The sequence below is a fragment of the Miniopterus natalensis genome, chromosome 1, assembly GCF_054644295.1.
Source record: "Miniopterus natalensis isolate mMinNat1 chromosome 1, mMinNat1.hap1, whole genome shotgun sequence".
Taxonomy (NCBI): Eukaryota; Metazoa; Chordata; class Mammalia; order Chiroptera; family Miniopteridae; genus Miniopterus; species Miniopterus natalensis.
The window spans coordinates 53,513,964-53,537,249 of NC_142081.1; the positions used below are offsets into that span (position 1 = coordinate 53,513,964).

The window sequence follows — 23,286 nt, forward strand, 5'->3', positions numbered from 1 at the left end:
GGACCTACCTGCGCCCTGTACCTTCTCTTGAATAACATCCCTCCATACCCCTAGCGCAGGGGCAGGCACATTCTAAGGACGGGAATATGGCCCTGGGGGAAAAAGGGATTTAACTCTACTTAGTAATTAATAAACTGTGGTTCCTAGAGGTTAAGTGGTAGGCTTTAATTTTTAAAACCTAAATAATACTACCTACTTATTTTTTATAATATAAATAATACAAAGATGTAAAGTAATAAGTGAAAAGCTGCCTCTCTCCCATTCCCAGAGGTAACCACTATTAACAGTTTCTTATGTGTCCTTCAGACGTTCTTTCTGAAGATAGAAGAATGTATCATTCTGTGAAAGAGTCAGAATGAGAAGTTCCCATAAGCTAGCTATCATTCCTTTTCTCTGAAAACCCCAGTAATTTCTTTTCTGGAATGCAAAGCCCAAGATACACATGGTCATGAATAGGCTGTTCACCTCTCCCTGGGAGCTAGTGGTTGAAGCTCAGACAGTACAAAAATATTATTACTGCCTTGGGGCGTGCGGGCGAGTGAGCTGGGTATTGGGTGAGTTGTCTGTCAGGTGCTGAATGGGAAGGTTGTCTGAGCACTGCTGAGATCCACCACTTTCTCACCACCCTTGGGCGTCTCTAATAAAGGTCTTCAGTGTCCTCTCCTCATCTTATGGTCAGGAATTAGGGAATGTGTTCTGTCTCGTGTGCCACCTCCTGCAGTCCCCAGAGGAGCCTGGGTTCATGCCGGTTCTTACCAGGTGGCCCCCAGGCTCGTCACCTTCTTACCTACCTGGGTAGACCAAAGAAGAGTCAGCTGGATGAGCCCTTCTTGTTTTGATTTTCCTGTTATACCAGACTTACGCACAGAGCCCCAGAAATGGACTCTGGACGCTAGAAGAAACCCTGATTTAGTCTCACTGAGTGAATGAAACTAGCCAGGCACTTTCCTGTAATAGACCTTAATTTCCTCATCTATTAAATGGAATGGACAATGACTAACCTCACAGAAAGAAAAGTCATCTCTTTCACAGTTGTCCTGTCCTTAGAGGGCTGAGTTTCTTAAGAACATAGACCATGTCTTACTCAGATCTGCATTTAATAAATGAATGACAGGTATTATCATCCCCAGTTTATACCTAAATCAACAACCTAACCTTCTCCCTCAGGCCTTGACATTCAGCCACTATCCGCTTACGCAGCCACCAGGTACCTAAACAAAGAAGTGGACAGATTGTTTTATGTGCTGCTCACTCCCTGCTCCCTCACAGCAATGGTATCTGAGTGAGTCGACGGGGAGGCCAACCCCATTCTGGTATCTGGGGTAGTTGTGGCAACAATTAGGCATCGATTCCCTCCTTCACCTGTTAGAATGGCTTCCTCACACAGGCCCAGGGTGGAAGGGGAAATGTACTCATTCATTGTCATGATCACCTCAGGCCTGTCTGAGAGGCCTACAGGGGTGGCAAGAAAGTGGCGAAGCTCAGCTGTGCTCAGACAACCTTCCCATTGGGCACCCTATGGTTCACCTTTCTTCAGAAACTCCAGTTTATCTCAGTGAGGCTGCCAGAAGGTGTCACCTGTACTGCTGCTGGCAAAGCAAGACAGAGGTTTCATTGAAGGCAGGTGGGATCAGAAGCATTGCCTGGGTCTGCCTTAGAGGGAAGGAGATGAGGTGTTTGGCACCATGAAATGGGATTAAGAAGAAAACCGTGGAAGGTCCCCTCTCCCTGTCCTCCTCTCTCATTGTCCACTAAAAATTCCCCTATTGGGATTGCCCCACTTAGACACTGTCCCTGGCACAGGAGGGCTCATCACCAAGAGGGCTTCTCCCCCACGACACCTGAGGAGTAGTCACCATTCTCCCCACCGTCCATTTCACTACGAAACCCTCTCTGTTTAGGCTGTTGTCAATCTCTCAGATGCGGAAATAGCAAAAATAACACATGTGGAGGAAATTTTAAAAATCTAGAACCTTCCACTGTCCTCCTCGCCTACAATTCCTGAATCTCGTTCCAACTCCTCAGTTCTTGTGTGCTCCTCACTTATTCCTGGTGAAACTTTCCATTTCTTCTCCCTCCCTCTGCTCACTTTAAAGATACTGTTGGAGTTGAACAATAGAAGCTGTAGTCATTTCTTCACCAGCATTTCCATGTCCCAGGCACTGTCTCAAGTGATGGGAACACAGTGGAGATCATGGTCCTTACCCTTATGGTGCTTAGGGCCAAGGGAAGGAAGACAGATAACAAGCAAATTAATAAGTAAACCTGATGGTCATGAAGGTGACGGATGAGGGCTGTGATGAAGGCGGGGGGGGAGCTTCTGAGGCAGTGACATTTGAATTAAAACCTGAAGATGAGGAGTCTGTCCTGAAGAGCTATAGGGAAGAGCTAGGCAGAGCTATCAATGCAGGGAGAGGAGCAGCAAGTGCAAAGGCCCTGCACTTGGAAAGAGTTAGGTGTGTTCGAGGACTAGAAAGAAGACCCCTGTGGCAGCAAAGTGCATAGGGGGAGAGTGATGCAGATGGAGTGGAAAGGGCAAGCAGGGCCAGAAAACCCAGGGTCTAGGTTTATAGGATTGAGTTTGTTTTGAGGATAAATGCCAGGGATTTTAAGCAGTAAAGGGGTGTGTTCTGCTGTTCATTTTTGAAAAATCATTCTGGCAGAGTGTGAAATATGTGGGTGCTTGGTCATGTTTTCAAAAGATGTGCCCTGATAGGCTGCCACCTCATCTTAAATAGATGACATGCACTAGAGGGAAAAATCACACCCACCTGTGCACGGACAAGGGCTTGGAGGTGTAGCTGAGACCCATCTCCCACCGGTGTGGGGAGTCCATCCTTTCCAGCGTGAGGCATGCAGGAAATTGGGTAGCGGGAGGTAAATTCTGGAATTGAAGAAGACACGGATAGGCAGGAAAAGCCAGGGCAGCTAGTGAGGTTAAGAAAACCATCTTTTCAACCCACCTTGACGTGGCGCTTGGACCCTTGGAATCTCAGTTCATGACAGTTCTGAGAAGGGCTGTCTACCACACCCCCTAAATCTAGCTTTCCTACCCTACTAAGTCTTACAGTTCATTGAACAGAAATCTCTAGACACCACTTACTTCCCTGAGGTACTCCAGCCTTGGGAAGTTAAGTGTGATTGGGACAGAATAAGACATTCAAAAATTTTTTTCTGTCAATACTAGAGACCTCAAGAGGAGTGTGATGAACAGGAATGTGGCTGAAAATTGCCAGGTGATTGTCCTGGCCAGCGCACCCTCCCCAACCCTAGGCTCTAGGCAACCCTGGTGGATTGACCTGCTCTTAGGATGCTAAATCTACAGAATTTGTTCAGATATCCTACCCGAAGTGTCTGGGGAGGCACCCCTGGCTCCTGCCACCTTTCCACACTGCTTTTGCCATTTCCATGCAGAGGGAGGCTGGACAACTTCCAAAGGAAAGCTAAACAGGAAGCAGGTAATTTTTCAAGGAGCCGACAGATCACTTTCAATCAGACCGAGTGGCTCTCATAACATTTCCGAGCCCATTCGCTGAGAAACACTCATCAACTAAGGCTCTGCTAAGAGGATTTACTCCCCAGCCCCACCTGGGCAAAGCTGCACAGCCGACTGCTAGGTCTGCATCCCCAGGCCTAATTCCTCTCCACAATGCCAGAGTCCAGTTTTCAACTGCCAGCTTGTTATTTCCTGGATACCCCCCAGTGTCTTTCAGTCAATGGGTCCCAAACCAACTCATCTTCCCCTGAAGTGGCTTTCCTGTTTCTCTGTTAATGGAATCACTGTTCCCTCCGCTACCCCTCGCTGGGAACGTCTGAGTCATCCTTGACTCACCCTTCTCTCTTATTCTCTAGATCAAATCAACTCACGAATCACGTAGTATCTATTTCCGTGATGCCACTTGAATCTGTCCCCTCCTTCCCACTGCCACCATCCCTTTGCGGTGTGGGCGGTCATTACTTCCCTCTCGGCAGAGACATTCTCCCTTACTCCCTCACCATTAACCCTCCTTCACACGGCTGCTGACACAAGGCTCCTCACGCACAGGCTGATCACATCAGTCTCTTACCAGCAGCCTGACTTGGCTCCCATGGCTACCACATTAAATATAAGCCATCTTTGAGCTTTATAAGTCACAATTCCTTTTCTAATATTTCAGGTTCAACTAAATTTACTCATTCCTGGTGTAGGACATAAATAAGGTTTTGTCTTTTCTTAAACCCTCTTCTATGATTTTGCAAAAAAATAAGATCTTCTTATATTACTAAATCCTATATTGTCTGCATTTATATGCTTGTTTTATCCCCTTAGAAGAGTCAGTGTTTCCATATTATTGGTCTCACATTTATTTTTACTTTCTCTAATATTTGAACACATGTATGTACCACGTGCTGCTCTTTGGACATCTGTATGAAATAATTTACTCTCACAATTCTAACTGTATCCCCATTTTACTGGTGACAAAACTGAGATTCAAAGATATTGAATAACTTGCTGAGGTTCCATAACTAATAAGTATCAGGGCCTGGATTCAAATTCACATAGTCTGGCCCCAGAGCTCAAGCTCTTAACCATCGAATTCATATTTGTCTTCATTAACTACATTCCTGATGTCATCCTTTGGCTTTAGCTGATGTTTTATAACTGAATTGAAGTTTAAGGCATGTGTCCATTAATGGTCAGAAATATCAATGGTAGGCTGAGTGTGTAAATGTTATATGATAGCAGGAGCTGACTTAAGGTGATTCCTAGGAAATCACTCTAAAACTAGGAGACATCTTTGTGCTATTTTTTTTCCTACCTGTTCTTTTTTTTTCTCTTCTTTTCTTATTCTAGTACATGGGCTGTATTGAAGTGCTGCAATCAATGAGGTCACTGGATTTTGGAATGAGAACTCAAGTTACAAGGTAAGAGAACAAAAATGGGAGGGGCATTGAGGACTATTTTTTATTTTCTACTCTATTTAATAAGAGAAAGTTTATTTAGAAAGTCACAAAGGTAGAAAAAGTGAGCCCCCTGGGCTGCATGGGCTCAGGAAACAAGTTACAGAGGCAAAAGAAGAGGACTATTTTTGTTTTGTTTTGTTCATTTGTTTGTTTGCTTTTAGAGGACTGTTTTTTAAGGTCACAAGAGTTTCTCCCCAGAGAAATTTCATGCAAGCCTTTAAAGTCACCATGGGTTGTTATTCACATGACTGGAAGGTAGAACAGTCCAGTGACCTTGGATAAGTGGTTTTATATCATCACATGGAAGATTTTTCAGTTCTGTGGCTGAGCACCTGCATTTTATCTAAGAACTGATAAGATGATGCAGTCATAGAAACAGCTGGTTCCCCAGGTACCAAGAGTATTTAAAAGTATGCCTAGAAATAAGGCCTCACAGAATCTGAGACCAGTTGAAGAAGTAGCTGACAGAAAGATCAGAAATGTTTCATCCTCCCAATTTGAAACTCTGTATGCTTTAAACAATAACTCCCCATTCCCTATCCCCCCCTATCCCCTGGCAACCACCATTCTACTTTATGTGTATGCAATTGACTGCTCTAGGTACCTCACATAAGTGGAATCATACAGTATTTGTCTTTTTTGATTGGTTTATTTCACATAGCATAATGTCCTCAATGCTTATCACTGGGACAAACAATACAAATATTTTGAAGGCTGTTGATGTGTATCACTGGATTGCTCTGCAGAAGAACTGTACTAGATGACACTCCTCCTTCCCAGCCATGTATCTATTTTTTGTTAGGATCTATTTTTTAATTGTTGTAAACTTGTAAGTCTATGCTTTTCTATTGTTTAATAAATAGTAAAAGACTATTTTTTTCTATGCCATGAAGTTTCAATGTGTGACTGATGTACACACCCGAGGAAGGTGTGTGGCATGGTTTCTGGATATTATTCCTTGCAGATGTGTCTGTACATGATTCGGGCATGGCCAATTGTGCTCTGGATGGATTTGAAGAAGCTCGAGGGTGGTGGGGGTTTTTTTTAGATTTGGTGGTGGGGAAGGCCTGTCAGAGGAGAAGATATTTGAGCTTAGCCCTGAATAAAGTGAGGGATCCAGCCATGGGAGTGTCTGGGAGAAGAGAGCTCAGGCAGAGGGAAGATGGCATTTACACCATCGGCGCATAGCATCAGCACTGACAAGGCCCAAAACCTGGGCAGGTGGTCTGGTAAGAGTGTGAAGAACATACACCTTCTCCAAAGAGTGGACACAAAAAGTGTCCAGTGGGCTCCAACTCAGGGGAGGGAAAGGGTGACTGGATGGGAGATTTAGGGTTCAAGATCCCCTATGGTACAAGTGGTGTGACTTGAAGTCAGGAGACTCCAGCCACGTTAGCCAGGTACCTTGTCTGGGGTATGGCCTGAAAGCAGTGAAGCTGATTTCCATACACCAAGGCTAAACATCAGTCTCCCTGCTTCAGAACCATATGTTCTAGGCTGCCCCTTCCCAGCTCCTGAACCCCTTCTCTGGAGCTTGTAGAGTTTGAGGTGCTGTATCTGGTAGCTACATGGGCTCAGCAGCAGACCTGAGACTCCCTGATCCAGATGGGAGGAGAAAAACCACCAAGGAAAGTGAGATAGAAGGCAAAGGAGAAGATGTAAAATAGGTATGTCCCACTTTAAGGAATTAACAAAAATTGAAATAGACTGAACAGGACAGTTATCATGCAGAATGCATGTCTGGGTTCCTTTAAGTAATGAATTCCTTGTTGGTATTTCAAAGAAAATTTAATAGACGAAAGAAAGTATTTTCTAAGAGCTCCCATATTGTTGAAAGTGGGAGTGATCTTTGAAACCCTAGGTCGTGTAGGACATTCTACAAGTGAATATAAGCTTAGGTGTTAGTGCACAATAATTCTCTTTATATATTACCAGAGTGGGAACATTTTATTTGGGATTAGGATCTCTTCTTTAGGTCCCCCTTGATATTTAGGAGCCTTGATATTAGACTGTTGCATTCAGTGAAGTGTGTACCTCAAAGTCATATGTGTGTTGCTGGTCACATTGTTCTCATGTGACCAGCACAAGAAAATGGTTCACTTTCCCCAAAACCTCTAACTTCCACCCTACTTCCCAAATATTTACTCTTCTTCTGTCTCTTTTTAAATTTTCTTCTTTATCTCGTTCTTTCCTCTCTCAACTTCTGTGTATTTCACAATCACCTACTACTCAAGTTGCTTTCTTACCAGTTGTCTTAGATGTTATCATTAAAGCATTACTGTGGCCCCGGCCAGTTTTGCTCAGTGATTTGAGTGTCGGCTCTCGGACCGAAGGGTCCCGGGTTTGATTCCAGCCAAGGGCATGTACCTTGGTTGCAGGCTCGATTCCTGGCCTCGGTCAGGGCACGTGCAGGAGGCAACCAATCGATGTGTGTCTCTCACATTGATGTTTCTCTCTCTCTCTCCCTCTTCCACTCTCTCTAAAAAGCAGTGGAAAAAAATATCCTTGGGAGAGGATTGAAAAACACAAAAAAACATTCCTGTGTAATAAGGTTTCAAGTGGTTTTAAATTTAACTTTCACATATTTACAAAGTTTCATTTTGCTCATGATTTTACTTAATGCAAGAAAATGATTTTCAATGGACTGGTGAGAATTCCAAGAGGAAGGACTTTGTTCTGCATCGTTACAGCTACCTCCTGACATTTATCACCCACCCTAAGATCAGTCAGGTGTGAATGCTGGTAAACCTGTGTAATGAATGGCCATTTCAGGATACAAACAGTGGCCTTGGCCCATGTGGCTGAGTGTTATCCATGCACTGAAAGGTCACCAGTTCGATTCCCACTTGGGGTACATGTCTGGGTTGCAGGCTCCATCCCCAGTAGGGGACATGCAGGGGATGGCTGATCAATGGTTTTCTCTCATGGATGTTTCTCTCTTCCTCTCCCTTCCTCTCTCTCTCTAAAATCAATAAAAACTTTTGTTGTTGTTGTTAATCCTCACTTGAGGATATTTTTTCCGTTGATTTTTAGAGAGAGTAGAAAGGAGGGAGGGAGAGAGGGGGAGGGGGGGAGACAGAGATAGAGAGAGAGAAAGAGAAACACCAATGTGAGAGAGACACATCGATTGGTCGCCTCCCACATGTGCCCTGACCAGGGCCAAGGATGGAACCTGCAACCCAGGTACATGCCCTTGACCGGGAATCAAACCTGTGACCCTTTGGTGTGTGAGCTGAAGCCCTAACCACTGAGCCACACTGGCCAGGACAATAAAAACCTATTTTTAAAAAAGAGATACAAACAATTGTATTCAGGCCCATGTCCTACCCTGGTAAATGGCCTTACCATCTCTATCCTACTTCACACCTTATTCCAGATAACAGGAAGGCAGAAACATGAGATTCCTGGTAGCAAAGGAGGAGCTCTGACTAAGACACAGCAACTGGGCCAGCATTTGAAGCAGAGGAGAAGGTGGAGCACAGCTCTCCGTCTGAGGACCCTGCCTGCCACGTGTCTGAGGGCTGAATCCTCAGGGTCTGGAACATAGAAGTACTCAAGTAGGGCAGCAGAGAAAAGGCGAGGACAGGGGGCCACTCACTCTCTTTCAAAGCTCCTTTGCACTTCTGCTCCTCAGTCCTGATTTAGTCCCTGAGAGCCCTGTGAAGGGCTGTTACCTTGCTGTTGTTCCTCCACTAATTCTCGCCTACATTTATCTTCTTGACTGATTTAGGACCAGATCTCAATTTTTAGTAACAGTATTCATGCAAAAGGGCAAAGGAGGAGATTTTCCTCCACAGTAACAAGAAACAAGATCATTAGGGAAACAAAGGCTCCCTGCCACAGTTGTCTTCAAATGTCTGGAAAACAATACCAAAGGGGAGTAAGAAGGGGGGGGGGAATGAAAATCATGCTAAGGATGATATAGTCATTTGTTCTCTCCTATAAAAATGTTCTCATTGTGAGTTTAAAAACAAAGCTAAAGAAAACGGAAAACCTCATTTGATCTGAAACACACACACACACACACACACACACACACACACACACACACAATTAGCTCAGTAAAACTAAAGTCCATCAAGGGCAAAGCCTATAAGTGGAGCTGGTGGGACAGGGCTTGGCTTCCAACCTTGAAGAACAGGATTTCACAGGAAACTGTCAATGGAGACATTTAGTTCATCACCTCAGGATGTAACAGTATCCCCAAGGGGCAGGGCACACTGCTGGTGGGAGGGCCCTCCAGATCATTGACTTACTACTCTGTCACCCGCCTGCATTTTTTGCCTTATATTTGTAACTCCTATTTGGTTAAAAAAAAAAAAAAAAATCAGCCAGACAAAGTACTCCAGGACATCTGGGAAACTGAGGCTGGCACTGGGATTGCCTCATTCTGTGACTGCCATCCCTGGGGAGTCTGTGAAGGAAAATGGGAACTGTCAGAGGGTGGGTGGTGAATGTTCCTTTTTGGGGTCCTGGCCTAAGGTTCATTTTTCTCTAGCTGATCCTAAGGGGCTGCATGTCATGGGTTATTTACCTGCCCCATTCCTTCCATGGGGGCAGGAACCCTGACTAGCGATTTTTGAAGCGCCGCTGCAGACAGTCAGCAAGCTGTTGGGTGATTTGGTTCCAGGTAAAGCAACAAGGACACAAAGATCATAATGCAGAGGATATTGTAATTGGATTAATTTCCTGTTTGAAACGTTATTGCTCCCAAGCAGTGATTCTGCAAATTTAGTTCACTAGCTTGAAGTTTTGATTCTTTGGCTTCAACAGGACATTAAAGGCAGTTTTTCAGAGACAAATGCATACTTTGTGTGTGTGTGTGTGTGTGTGTGTGTGTGAGCACACACATGAGTGCAAGCAACCACTAGATAGATGAAAGTGGGTCCAGGATGCAGCTAAACATTTACATAAATACTTGTGCATGTGGTTTTAAGAAATGTGAACATTAGGAAGGAAAATATTCTATACAGGTAAAATATCACATTAGGTAACTAAGTTAGTATATGTTTGAGTACAGACTGGCATTTATGTAAATTTCCTGAGCATTGTAGGGATGGGATTGGTTGCAGCTCTGCATGGATAAGTGTGTGTATCTGCCTAAAACTTGAAGTATCTGTATGGCATCCGGTGCGCGTGTGTTCACTTGTGAGGAGGCTGTGGAGTTAGGAGCAGGATTGCAGCCCACATGACATGCACATTGAAGACCATCAGAGAGGGGATAAAAGGCCAAGTTTATTTCCTTACCAGGCCAGGAAATACTCCCTAATGAAGAAATTTACTGAGAAGAGTGGTGATGAAAAAAACTCAGGAGGTTTAAGGTCCTAGTTCTTAGTGGTCATGCTGAGGACAGAAAAATGAGCACCCTGGCTGAGATGGGATGCACGTGGTTGGATAAAAAGGTTTCACTGTTCATTGGCCAGGAAAGAGTATTGAGACCCCAGTAAGGGTCTGGTGTCCCAGGGTCAAAATTTATGACCTTTATCAGCGAGTGAGAACAATTACAATAAAACATAAAGGTCACATGCTCGTAGGCACGCCCTGGTGTGAGTGGAAGCACTTCCTTTCACACCTGTGTAGGTGTCAGGAAGCCCTTGCCAGAGGTTTCAATGTGTGTATGTGTGTGAGTGTGTACACGACCACCGCCTCTTCCAGCTTCCAGTTCCACTGTTCCTCACAACCTATTAAGACTGAGATCTCACTTCTCAGATATCTGAGATGAAATAACCAACTAAATTCCTTTTAGAAGACCTCAAAGGTCTAGTGATAAAAAATGTTTCCAAGCAATTGGGATGAGTGTTGAAAGCAGGAAAGAGTCAGATGAAGAGAGAGAGGGCATGAAAGTCGACAGCTGAGCACGTCATTGTTTAGCACGTCTTTCACATACGGGCGCACAGTTACTGTTTGCCTGAACAGGTGTAAGGCCCAGAAGTGTAGTTCCTAAAGCAAGCCACGGAATGGGAAAAATATTTGCAAATCATATATATGGTAAAGGGTTAGTATTCAGAATATATAAAGAACTCTTACAACTCAGCAACAACAAAAAACTTTATTAAAAACCAGACAAAGGACTTGTATGGATATTTCTCTAAAGCAGATATACAAATGGGCAATAAGCACATGAAAAGATGCTCAGCGTCACTAATCATTAGGAAAATGCAAATCAAACCCACAATGAGACAGTACTTCACACTCATTAGAATGACAATTTAAAAAACCCCCCAGAGAATAACAAATGTTTGAGAATGTGGAGTTGGGAACTCATGTGCGTTACTGGTAGCGATGTAAAATGGTGCAGCCACTGTGGAAAACAGTATGGGATTTTCTCAATTAAAAATAGAATTACCATGTGATCCAGCAATTCCACTCTGAGTATATATCTAAAAGAATTGAAAGCTGGGACTAGAACAGGTATTTGTATACGTATGTTCACAATAACCAAAAGTTGGAAACAGCCTAAGTATTGATTGACAAACGAATGGATAAAATGTGGCACACACTGGAGTATTCGCCTTAAAAAAGAAGGAAATTCTGCCAGTTGTGACAACATGAATGAAACTGCAGGGCATTATGCTAAGTGAAGTAAGCCAGACAGCACATGGTATCACTTATATGTGGAATCAAAAAAAAAAGTTGAACTTATAGCAACAGAGAGTAGAATGGTGGTTGCTGAGGGCTGAGGGTTGGAGGATATGGGGAGATGTCGGTAAAAGGGCACAAACTTTCAATTTTCTGATGGTTAAGGTCTGAGGATCTAATGCAGAGCATGGTGACTATGGTAGATAATATTGTATTGTAGAATTGAAAGTTGCTAAGATACTAAATCTAAGTGTTTTCCCCCCAAAAATAAAAAGGTAAATATGTAAGGTGGTGGTGTTAATTGACCTGATTGTGGGAATCCTTTCACAATGTATATGCATATCAAGTCATCACATTGTACACTTTAAATATATTGCAAATTTATTTGTCAATTAAACCTCAATAAAGCTGGGGAAAAAGGGAAAGAAATTCTTGCTTATGCTACAACAAGGATGAACCTTGTTGTCTTAGTCTATTCGTGTTGCTCTAACAAAATGCCGCACACTGAGTAGTTTATAAAAAACAGACATTTATTTCACACAGCTCTGGAAGCTGGAATGTCTGCTATCAACTTGCCGTTTCCTTGGTCCCATACTTTTCACTGTATTCTCATGTGGCAGAAAGGGCTAGGGGGTTCTGTTTTATAAGAGCACTAATCTCATTCAGGAGGGCTCCTAAAGGCCCCACCTGCTAATACCTTCTGGGGTTAGGAGTCCAACATACATTCAGACTATAGCAAACCTTGAAGACTAGCTTAAGCCAAAAGGAGGATTTTAAAAAATATATATATTTTTTTATTGATTTTTTTTTTAGAGAGTGAGGAAAGGAGAGAGAGAGAGAGAAAGAAACATTGATGTGAGAGAGAAACATCAATCAATTGCAACCTGTATTTGCCCTGACCAGGACCTGAACCAGCGACCTTTTGATGCATAAGATGACACTCAACCAATTGAGCCACACTGGTCAGGGCCAAAAGGGGATTTCTTGAAAGGCTATTGGGGCAGCTCATGGGACCCAAGGAGCACTGAACAATCCAGTGGGAAGGCAGGGGTCTGGTCTCCCTAGGCCTCCACAGCAGGAGTGCAGAGACTCCCCAACTCTGGTTCGCTCAGTTTCAAATATCAAATTATTAGGTGAAGTGGTAATTGGGGCCTAATCCTGGATCAGTCATCTTTGGTCAGGACAGAGTGGCACTATGGTAATTCCATAACAGACATGTCCTGGGAAGGGGAGTGGCTGAGGGAGGGGGAGGGGGAGGAGAGGGAAAGGCAAGGGGAGCAAGAGGCTTGTAAAATAGAGGTAGTAGATGCAGCACAAAATGAATTTCTGCCCCAAAGGGAAATGATGTTAGGTCAGTTTCTTTCGACACCTTAAGAGAGAGAGAGAGGGAGGGAGATTGGGACAATTTAAATCATCCCCCAAATGCTTCACTAAAATCTAAGGTTGGCAAAATTGTAAATCAAATGTTTCGTGTTATTGTGGCTACCACATTAATTTTAGAACACAATTCAAAGGAGCTGTATTTTTATGTAGTGAAAAGAACTTTGGGACCTCATGAATAGGTATTGTATATGTTTATTCTCCTTTTCTAGGACTTAGGGCATTGTCTTCATACTTGAGATATTTATAGAGGTTTGAAAAATGGTTATTATCTTTGTTCCACGACAGGCTGTTCACAGCATCTATATTTTATTTGCCAAAAAGCCCTTGGTCAGGAATGAAACTCCTCATTATAACATCTTTTCCATGGAAAATATGATCTACTTTATGGAGTGGTTTCTAAAAATATGTTTCACCTAAAATCAGGGCCTACTTATTTATCTATATAAATCTATAGAAACTTACAGATGTATAGATATTATTACACAAACACATGCACACACAAACACATTCTCAAGTAGATGATATATATACATTCGCTAATCCAAGCGAGAATAGTTAGCTATCTGTCCATGCCCAAGTATGGATGGTAGTGAAAGGCCTTAAGTGTTTGAGGAGAAACAGATTAATTCAGTGCTTAATGCATGAATGTTAAAGCCTATGCATTTTGGGGAGACCACAGTATTTTTAGCTCTGATTGCAGAATGAAACAGCTTTTTCCAGTGATCCCCTGCCCCACCCAAGCTTTATTTACAACATGTAGAGCCAGATGAGAATGCATTCAAGTATCTCCCTTTTGTGGCCCTCTGGTTTTCTTTAGGAGTTAGTTCTGAATGTTGGTAGCACCCATGCATTCTCAATTATACTCTTCAAATGTTCTCCAGGAGCAAGAGAGTGGATTTCTAATTTTGATTTTGATGGACACAATGACCACCTCCTGGTCTGAGTCATTGAACAATGCAAGTAGAATAGGCCTTTGGAATAGAATTGTTCCTGGAAACACACTGTAGTTGTATGAGAGCCTCTTGAGAAAACTCGGAGGGTGCCCCAGAGTGTGTCTGGCCTAGAACAGATTGAGTCCCCTATGGTCCTATTTCAGTGGAGCAATCATAAGCGCTCCATCATCCATCATCTTTGGGCTTGAAGATTCTCTCTGATCCATGGGTCTAGTCCATTAGTGTGGCAGTTTTCAGAGTCACAGTCCCTGGGGCATGGTTAGATCAATAAATATTTATTGTCCAGCTGGTGTGGCTCAGCAGTTGAGCATTGACCTATGATCCAGGAAACTGAGGTTCGGTTCCCGGTCAGGGCACATGCCTGGGTTGCAGGTTTGATCTCCAGCAGGGGGCGTGCAGGAGGCAGCCAATCAATGACTCTCATCATTGATGTTTCTCTGTCTCTCTCTCTCCCTTTACCTTCCTCTCTCTGAAATCAATAAAAATGTTTTAAAAAAATAAATATTTATTAACAGAGAGGTTTCAGGGCTTCTCAGAAATTCTGAGATAACTCTGGAGGTCTTGAAGGCTCCAGGGTCACTGCTGGTAGTCAGAAAAAAGACCTAGACAATCATACACATGGAATCTGATATCCTGAATGAGGCCAAATTCCAGAATGAGGAGCTCTTAGACAAGTGAGCCAGGTCCCTGGTTCCTGGCAGAATGTCTTGCACATGGCCACCATTTGTATGAACAAAGAAATACAAATAAATTCACTGAAAATAATCGTTTTGGTTCAGAGAGCCTTGGGGTCCACGAAGTTGATTCAGATGGAGAGTGGGATTTCTCAATCCACTTGGAAATGGCTGAACTTCAACTCTTTCTAGTTCAGGGGCTCAAACATGAATTTCAACTATTAGCAAGCACTAGTCAGCATCAGCATCATCACAAAAGTTAACATTTATAAAATAGATATTACTGTTATTCCTCTTGTGCCCACGAGGATACTGAGACCTATAGAAATTGTAGAACTTACCACGATCACCTAGCAAGTTAATAAGTGGTAGAACCAGAGATCATATCTGCCTGGCTCTTGTGTACTATGCCTCAATCAGAATGACAGAATATTAAGGAACGAAACTCAGGGAAACGCTGAAAGCCAGAAGTGACAGAATCGGGAAACGTTCAATCCTCAGGTTTGAATTTGGCCTGGATTCCAGATGCCAGATTCCTGGTTTGTGAGTTCCTCTGAGAGACCTTCATACAGATGCTAATAAATTGGTAGGTGAGGATACTTTTAGTGTCCTTTTCTGATCTCTACTGAGGAAAAAAGAGATCATGTCAGACAGTGGTTCTCAAACTTTAGCGTGCAAGAGAATCAGCTACCTGGAGAGCTTCTTAAAACACAAAATGTTGGGCCCGACTCCCAGTTTTTGACTCAAGAATTTGCATGTCTAACAAGTTCCCAGATGTTGCTGAAGCTGCTGTTCCTCAGATCACACTTTGAGAACCATAGGTGTAAGGGAGGCCTACCTAGTGGTTTCAAAATGAGGTCCTAAGTTGGACCACAAATCATATGGAAACCCCTAGTTTTTTGGTTCCCTTCAAAGTCTCCAAAGCATGAGGTTTTTATTGTTTTGTGTTTGTAAGGACCAGGACAAAGACTAGGAACACCCAAGCAACGAGTTTTACTTCTGCTTCCTGTCTATGTATATATAGCTAGAAAAATCAATGACACAGTTCTTTTGGGGGAGAGTGAGCTAGATGGGAGGCACTCAAAATTCATTAAAAGCTAATCTCAGCTGGAGAGAGCCCTTAGATTTTAGAGCTTTGTGGCCACAGGAAATGTCTGGACAGTTGGTACATCTCTTCACCTCCCCCCAGATGTTTCAGTTCCTTGTGGTAGTCTCCTTAGAAAGAAATGCCTAATGGTAAGTGCTAAGCTCTGACCCCTTTATTTAAACATGAGTTGTAGCTTGTGAAAGCAGCACCTACTCTAGGAAAATGTGTATGTTCACATATATTTGAACAGTAAGAAGGTGGATCTCTTTGATCCAGATCACCTGACTACTTATGAGAATTTCTCTGAAAATGATTATTTTTCACTGTCATCTGTGACAGCACAGGCACTTAAAAGGAAAATTTTGATCATTAAACTTACCTGCTTAAATTGAACTACCAAAAAAAAAAAAGAAAGAAAGACATCCTCTGGTTAAGTGTATATGCCAATGTAAAGTAGCATAATTCTGGCAGCAGCTCGTTAGCATGAATTAGGCTGGGTGTAGAAACAGACTCTGAGATGGAGAGTGAAATGCAAAAGGTTTACTGGGAGGGCTCTCAAGATCCCAAGGGAGTGAGGGTGCAAGACTGGGCAGGGGGAGTTTGAATAGTGATGCTGTCTCAACCAAGGCCTCAGCAGATCTCATGGGCAAGCAGACCAGACCTTCAAAGCCCATATTGACTTGTCATTGGTTGCCTGCTGCCTCCAGGGCAGGGGCATGTCTGTAGGCGAGGTAATTGCCTTAAAGAGAGGACAACTTCTGGGAACTCGGCTGTGAGCCATTAGCAGTGAACACGCCCAACAACTGGGGCAATGGGCACCTCTGTTCTGAAGGGGGATATAGGTTATATAAGGGGACAAGGCTCATACTTTGGTTCATACCATAGGGCTGTCTAAAGGTCTACTAGGTGCCATGGGTTATCTAAAGAAAATCAAATAGGCATTCTACCTTTCTAGAAACTTGTCTATCCATAACAATTTGCATGATAGACATAATTAGACCTCATGTATAACATATTATCTATAGCATTCCAGTGATAACACTTAAGGGGACTCTGCCGGGCACTAGGCATTGCAAAAAGCAGGTTAGACCCAGTTCTTAAAGCAGGCGGAATTTTAAGGATAAAGCAGTGGTAATGGCGAGCATTTACTGAGGCCTTGTTTAAAGCACTGTTATTCCCACTTTATGTATTTAAGAAACTGAGACAGAGAGCTTTAAAACTTGCGGAAGGTCACAGAGCTCGTAAGAAGCAGCTAGATTTTCACCTCCAGCTGTCCAACTGCAGAGCCCACTTAACCAGCTTTTCTTCACTCTCTCTTATCCTAGAGGAGTTATAGATAAATTAGAGGCTTTAACTTTTTCCCCTTTTATCATTAACTATAATTTTGCACTTTTGTTTATTTCTGTATTTCCTCAAGCACCTTGTACTGGACTGTGCACATAGTGTCACGTAATGGAACTTAAAAAAGAATTTTTTAAAAAGAATTTTAGTTCCCCTCTCTCTCCCTCCAATGAGTGCTGGTAGGAGGGACAAAGAATGGAAGATAATAATTTGCAGTTTGGAAAAGGAGTTCCATAATCCTTATAGTCACACAGTAGAAGACTCATCTCATAAAATCCCGCTTCCTGTACCAAGGAACTGAACAAGGCCAAGTCCAAAAGACATATCAATAATCTTCATCTGTAAAGACTAAAAGGTTGAATTCTAATAGAGTTTCTGCCATGCACAAGCTAATAGCAGACCTGACCCCCAAGCCTCTTACCTTCATTTCTGGTCTGTTCTAGAAGAAGGGTCAGCAATATAACCTGCCAGCCAAACCCAGCCAAACCCTGATTTTGATTTTGCCATCTTTTGAGCCAAGAATGACTTTTCACATTTTTTAATTGTTGGGGGGAAAAATCAAAAGAGTATTTTGTGAATGTGGACATTATATAGATTTCAAATTTCAGTATCCCTACGTGTTACTGGTGCACGAGCACGCCTATTCGTTTATGTATTGTCTGTGGCTGCTTTTCAAGCTATAGCTGCAGAGTTCGGTAGTTGCAACAGAGATTGTATGGCTCGCAAAGCCTAATAACATTTTTACTACTTTGCCCTTTGCAACAAAGGCCTGCCAAGTGGTGCTTTGAGTGGTTCTCAGCCTTAGCTTTGTCAGAAACACTTGAGGGAGATTTTAGAACTCCCAGTCCCCAAGCTCCAGCCTGTACCAGTTAAATCAGCATGTCTAGAGATGAGACCCAATCTTCAGGATTTGTTAAAGCTCCTCCATGTCCCTCCAATGTCCAGCCAAGGTTTAGAACCACTGCCTAGAGCATGAATGCATTTTGAGGGGCAGATGGACTAGGCCTCTCACGGTCCAGGCTGCCAGATGGAGAGAAAATGCAGGTCACTCCTCACCACCTGTGTGTGCCGGGGGCAATGTGAGCAAAGAGGTTGAGGCCCTCCAGATGCCCTCTGGTGAAAGCCCTTCCCAAGGAGGAGATGGCAGGGAGGAAGGGAACCAAGGGGAGAGGAAAGGATGGATTATACCAAATGTTTATCCCAGCATATCAAGTGCCTAAATTGAAGACAGATTTTCGCCCAAATGGAACATCATCAAATGTACAGGTGGTGTAGCCTTCCTCCCCTCCCCTAGTCACTAGAAACAGGTGACCTAATGCCTTAGCGTCCACTAATGCAACCATCTGGGCGAAGTTGTAGAGCACAAAACCAGGCATTTTATGCAGTGAATCCATGTAGAAGTTTTCATCAGCTGTGTGGTCCATGAACGGATCCACTTCAGAATCACCTGGGAGGCTTGTTAAACTGCAGATTCCCAGGTCCCACCCCAAACATATAGAATCAGAATCTGTAGGAACAGTACCTGGAATTTGCATTAAAAAAAAAAAAATGTTTCTTATTGATTTCGGAGAGAGGAAGGGAGAGGGAGATAGAAACGTCAATTATGAGAGTCACTGAGCTACTGCCTCCTGCACGCCCCCTACTGGGGATTGAGCTCACAACCCAGGCATGTGCCCTGACCGGGAATAGAACCATGACCTTCTTGTGGTTCATGGGTCGACGCTCAACCACTGAGCCATGCCAGCCAGGCCAGGAATCTGCATTTTAACCAATATCCCAGTTGATTCTTAAGAACTTTAAAGTTTGATCACCACTTACCTAAACGGTTATACCAGTGAATGCTTAGCAGATATGCAGGCCACAGTTGTCCTACCATTATTTCCCACAGTAGACTCAACTGGCTAGACCAGTTATTGCTTTCCAGAGATGCACATGCACATTAAAAAAAAAAAGATAAAATTATCAAATAAAATCTGTTATATATATATATGCGCCGCATGGCCGTTCAAAAAACCAGAGTTATTTTTTTAAAAACAGTAATGGAAGTATACTCATTCCACCAATTGCTGCCTTCCTTAGTGTTATGATACCTCCATGGCAAACTGTTCTAAGTATCTAAATAGTGCCAATCTTCCTTTTTAATTTTTGTAAGTCTATAAACATCACTTGTAGTGAAATGCAGTGAATACAGTGGGTGATTATGTTGGATCTGTTGTTGTTTTTTAAATGAGCTTTGACTTTCAAGTGACCACAGTGAATGAACAGTACACTCCCCAACTCCAAAAATTATGCCTTCATAAGATTTTGAATATTTTGTCTAAAACAGGGCTGTTTTAGAAAATTCCAGTTTATCCTAAAGTAAAAGAGAACAGTCTTTGGATTTATAAATTCCAGTTGTTGGGTTTTTTTAAGTGAAATCAACTCTATTTTTCTAGTGTCATTTTCACAGGGCTTAAATATGTTGAAGGTGTATAAGCCATCAGTTTGTGGGTATAGGTGTTTGCATTTTGAAACATGTGATTCTATGATAGCAAATCATTGCAGGGATAGGAGAAAATGACTTCATTTCTGTTCACTAGGGGAGACTTGTAGGGAGGTGCCATGCTGGGGACAGGATGGTCTTTACTTCATTAAAGTGCAATTGATGGGTCAACATTTGCATCAGAGCCAAAGGGCAGAATCGTGGAGTAGACAGAACAATCTGTGTTTTGTGGTTGCTTGAGCTGGGGTAGAATTGCAAATGTATTTTAGAATCAGATTTTAAATATCATTCAGGTTGAATGGAGTGTTGCGATAAGTCAGTGCGAGAGTAAATGCTGTGGGCAGCACTGAAAGGTTTTATTTGACCACCCCGGGACCCAAGTGCCTGTTTCTAAAATGAAAGGCTATATTTTATGGGCTGGGTCTACCCTTCTAGAGTACATGGGCGATGCCCCCTGATAACAGCACAAAGGGAGTTTGAAGCTTTCCATTCTCAGCTGGCCTATGGCATTGACTGCTTCATTGTGTGCTTATCGCCGTAGATGCAGGCTCATGTTCTAAAGTGTCCTGTCTGAGGGCCTGCACGAGCTCTTGGGTGTCTTTAATTTCGCCAAGCCGAACGAAATTGAACACACAGATCAATGAGCCTTGATGTTCTAAAGGCAAAGATTAAAAAATAAATAAAAAGGTACTAGTTTCCCTAGAACAATCAGAACAACATAATACCACACTGATGTGGGGCCTGAATTACAAGTCCCTTCAGTCATCAATATGAAGGTATTTGAGACAATCAGGTGACAACTTGTCCCTTCCACATAGATCACTGGTTTCTGTAAGGATTCATGTTGGAGATGGTAAGTAAGGGAAAGTCCCTTGGGGAGATACAGGTGGCTTTGTTTGCCCAAATATTTTTGAATATTATTTTGGAAAGGCTCTTGCTGTGATTAAAATGTATTCTCATTTCTGTTGGCCTGGACAAAACTGAAACCTCTCCTTCGCTGTGTGTGTGTGTGTGAGAGAGAGAGAGAGAGAGAGAGAGGCCGAGAGAGCTGCCTTTAACCATTTCACTAGAAACAACCTGTCCCACGGCCCCTCCCCACACTGCATGCTCCGCTTGGTCTTGGACTGTGCTCCTGCCTTCCCAACTTATAAATAAAGGTGGAAGGAGCGGTTAGGCAGCATTGCTTCCAGGGGCGCTTAACTGTTTACGGGTTAAAGACACACACACAGTATAACTTAAGTGCTGTAGCGACCAGGGGTTGATGAAGAAAGGTGGCTTTGTTTGCATGATTAGTTTGGACTCTGTTAAGACAGACAAAATATCTTTTTTGGGTCCTGTGGCGTAGGCAGGGTTTTATATGCTTAAAAGCAAATCTTCAACTGCATTCTCGTTCTCTTACATCAGCCCACTTCTCCCCTTCCCTCTCATGTGGCGGAACAATAAACAAAGTGGCCACTGTTGGTGCTGTGGGGTGGTTCTCCGTCTTTCCTTCTGCTACAGGCTCCCAGGGTGGAAATCTTGAGCCATTTACACTCCCCAAATTCTGCTCCTCTCAGGGAGGAGGTTTGCTGACTGTTTGCTGGCTGGAGAAGTCTCATGTCAGGTCAGCTCCGGGGAGGGTAGCCCCCGCCCTGTGAGAAGTCCCTGTTTGGGGTTCTCTGTTTTCTTTTTCCTCAGCATTTGTAAAGTCAGTGCTTTAGGTCAGGGGGTGTAGCTGCAACTTCAGAGAAGCGTTGAAAGTACTATTTGTTCTTGAAAATATTACAGTTAATCTCTTGGTCCCAGTCGGAGGGGAAGAAAAGACCTTTGTAAAGGAAGGCAACAAACTGCAGGCGTGTATCTGTCTTCCCTGGAGGGAGTTTCAGGAGATTTGTTAACACTGATCTCAGCAAAGAAAGCAGAATTTGAGAGGTTATTTTAAAGTAGTGGTTCTTAACCAGGGATCTGTGGATTCCCAGGAGACCCACAGGTGGTTTTCTGGGGGTGGCGGTGAGGGGGCGGGGTGGGCCCTCGAAAATTGAATAGAAAAGTTTGTACAAACAGGCCTTTTATTGGAGAGAGAGCCTGTGACTCTCTTTAGAGTCTCAAATTAGTAACTACATTTTTAAAATACATTTTTTCTTTTTTTATTGTGGTAAAATACACTTAACATAAAATTTACCATCTTAACACATTTTTAAGTATATATTCAGTGCCATCATTATGAACCAAACCCATAATTCTTCTCATCTTGTAAAATGGAAAGTCTCTACCCATTAAACAATAACTCTCCATTCTCCCTCCCTCCAGGCCCCTGGCAGCCGCCATTCCGCTCTGTCTATGATTTTGACTACTCCAAATACCTCACATAAGTAGAATCATGCAGTATTTGTCTTTGGTGACCTTCTTATTTCACTTAGCATAGTGTCCTCAAGGTTCGTCCACGCTGTAGCATATTGCAGAATTTCCTTCCTTGTTAAGGCTGAATAATATTCCATTTATGCATAGACCACTTTTGTTTATCTGTTCATCTGTGGATTGACACTTGGGTTGCTTCTACGTTTTCGCTGTTGTGAATAATACTGCTATGAACACGGTGCACAAAAAACAACTTTGTTGTTGCTGTTAATTCCCACCCGAGGATATTTTTTCCATTGGGTTTTAGAGAGAGTGGAAAGGAGGGAGGGAGGGGGGGAGAGGAAGAGAAACGTCGATGTGAGAGAGACACATGATCGGATTTGTATGTTGTCTCTCCTACTATCAGCTCTTTATTTGGAGTCAGGGGTTTAAATTCTTTGCATCTTCATTTACTCATTTCTAAAATGGGGGTAGACTACCTACCTCGAAATGGCACTGCTAAGACTAAATGAGATGCTTAGTGCTGGGCCTGGCCCTACACATAGGGCTGCGCCTTCTTTAAAACCCTGGCTTTCTGCTACAGCGTTCTGAAGCAAGGATTTCTAATGTGGAAGTGTTGCTAAATCTGGTCAAGATTATTTTCTTCACGAGACTTTGGGAAAAGGAAACAGGCAAGTCTACCAAATAAACTGAAAAGAGAGACCTGGATTTAGTGGCTATAAAGGTGGAGGAGTTAAAGGCTAAGCTGGGATGGGAGCAGAGAGAGCAATGAAGATCTGGCATTATCTGTAGCATGAGCATTGTCCCACCTCTCTGTGGGGGTTGGCAACAGAGAGAAAGGCTGTGTCACCTCTCCACTGGGACATCCTTTTTTAAAAAAATTTATCTTTATTGTTGAAAATATTACAGATGCCCCTTTTTCCCCCATTGACCCTTTGATGTGTCCTCACATCACCACAGCACAAGAGCAAAACTCTTGCCGAAGGAACCTACTTGCATTCCTTTAAATATTTTAAAAGATGATTTTCCAATCAACTGCACAATAAAAGTAAAACATGTGCTCTTTATATCTAAACATTAATAGAATCAAAAACATGAAATAAACCGCACACACATAAACTCACCTCAGCCAACTCACTGTTCATAAGCTCTTTCTGTATCACTATTTATACAGAATTAATTTCTTTTTTTAATCTTCACCCAAGGATATTTTTTCCATTGCTTTTTTCAGAGAAAGTGAAAGGCAGAGAGTGAGAGAGAGACATCGAGGTGAGAGAGACACATTGATTGGTTGTCTCCTTCACAGGCCCCGGCCAGGGCCAGAGATTGAACCTGCAACCCAGGTATGTGCCCTTGACCAGGACCTGAACCCACAGCCCTTTGGTGTGTGGGCCAATGCTCCAACCACTGAGCCATACTGGCCCCAAAAAGCTCTGATAAATTTTATGGCCTATGTCATCTTACCAACTTACTCCCTAGAAAGATCATATGAATACTAACCAACGT

The 23,286-nt window shown here is 43.0% G+C and overlaps 1 protein-coding gene across 1 annotated transcript in view; it reads left to right on the top strand.

Moving 5' to 3' along the window:
- SHC4 (SHC adaptor protein 4) overlaps positions 1 to 23,286 on the top strand; it is a 96,002-nt gene that overhangs the window by 25,755 nt on the left and 46,961 nt on the right. The window contains exon 2 of the mRNA XM_016211067.2: positions 4,835 to 4,905. Within this exon, the coding sequence (XP_016066553.2) occupies positions 4,835 to 4,905 (71 nt within the window). The remainder of the gene's footprint in view (positions 1 to 4,834; positions 4,906 to 23,286) is intronic.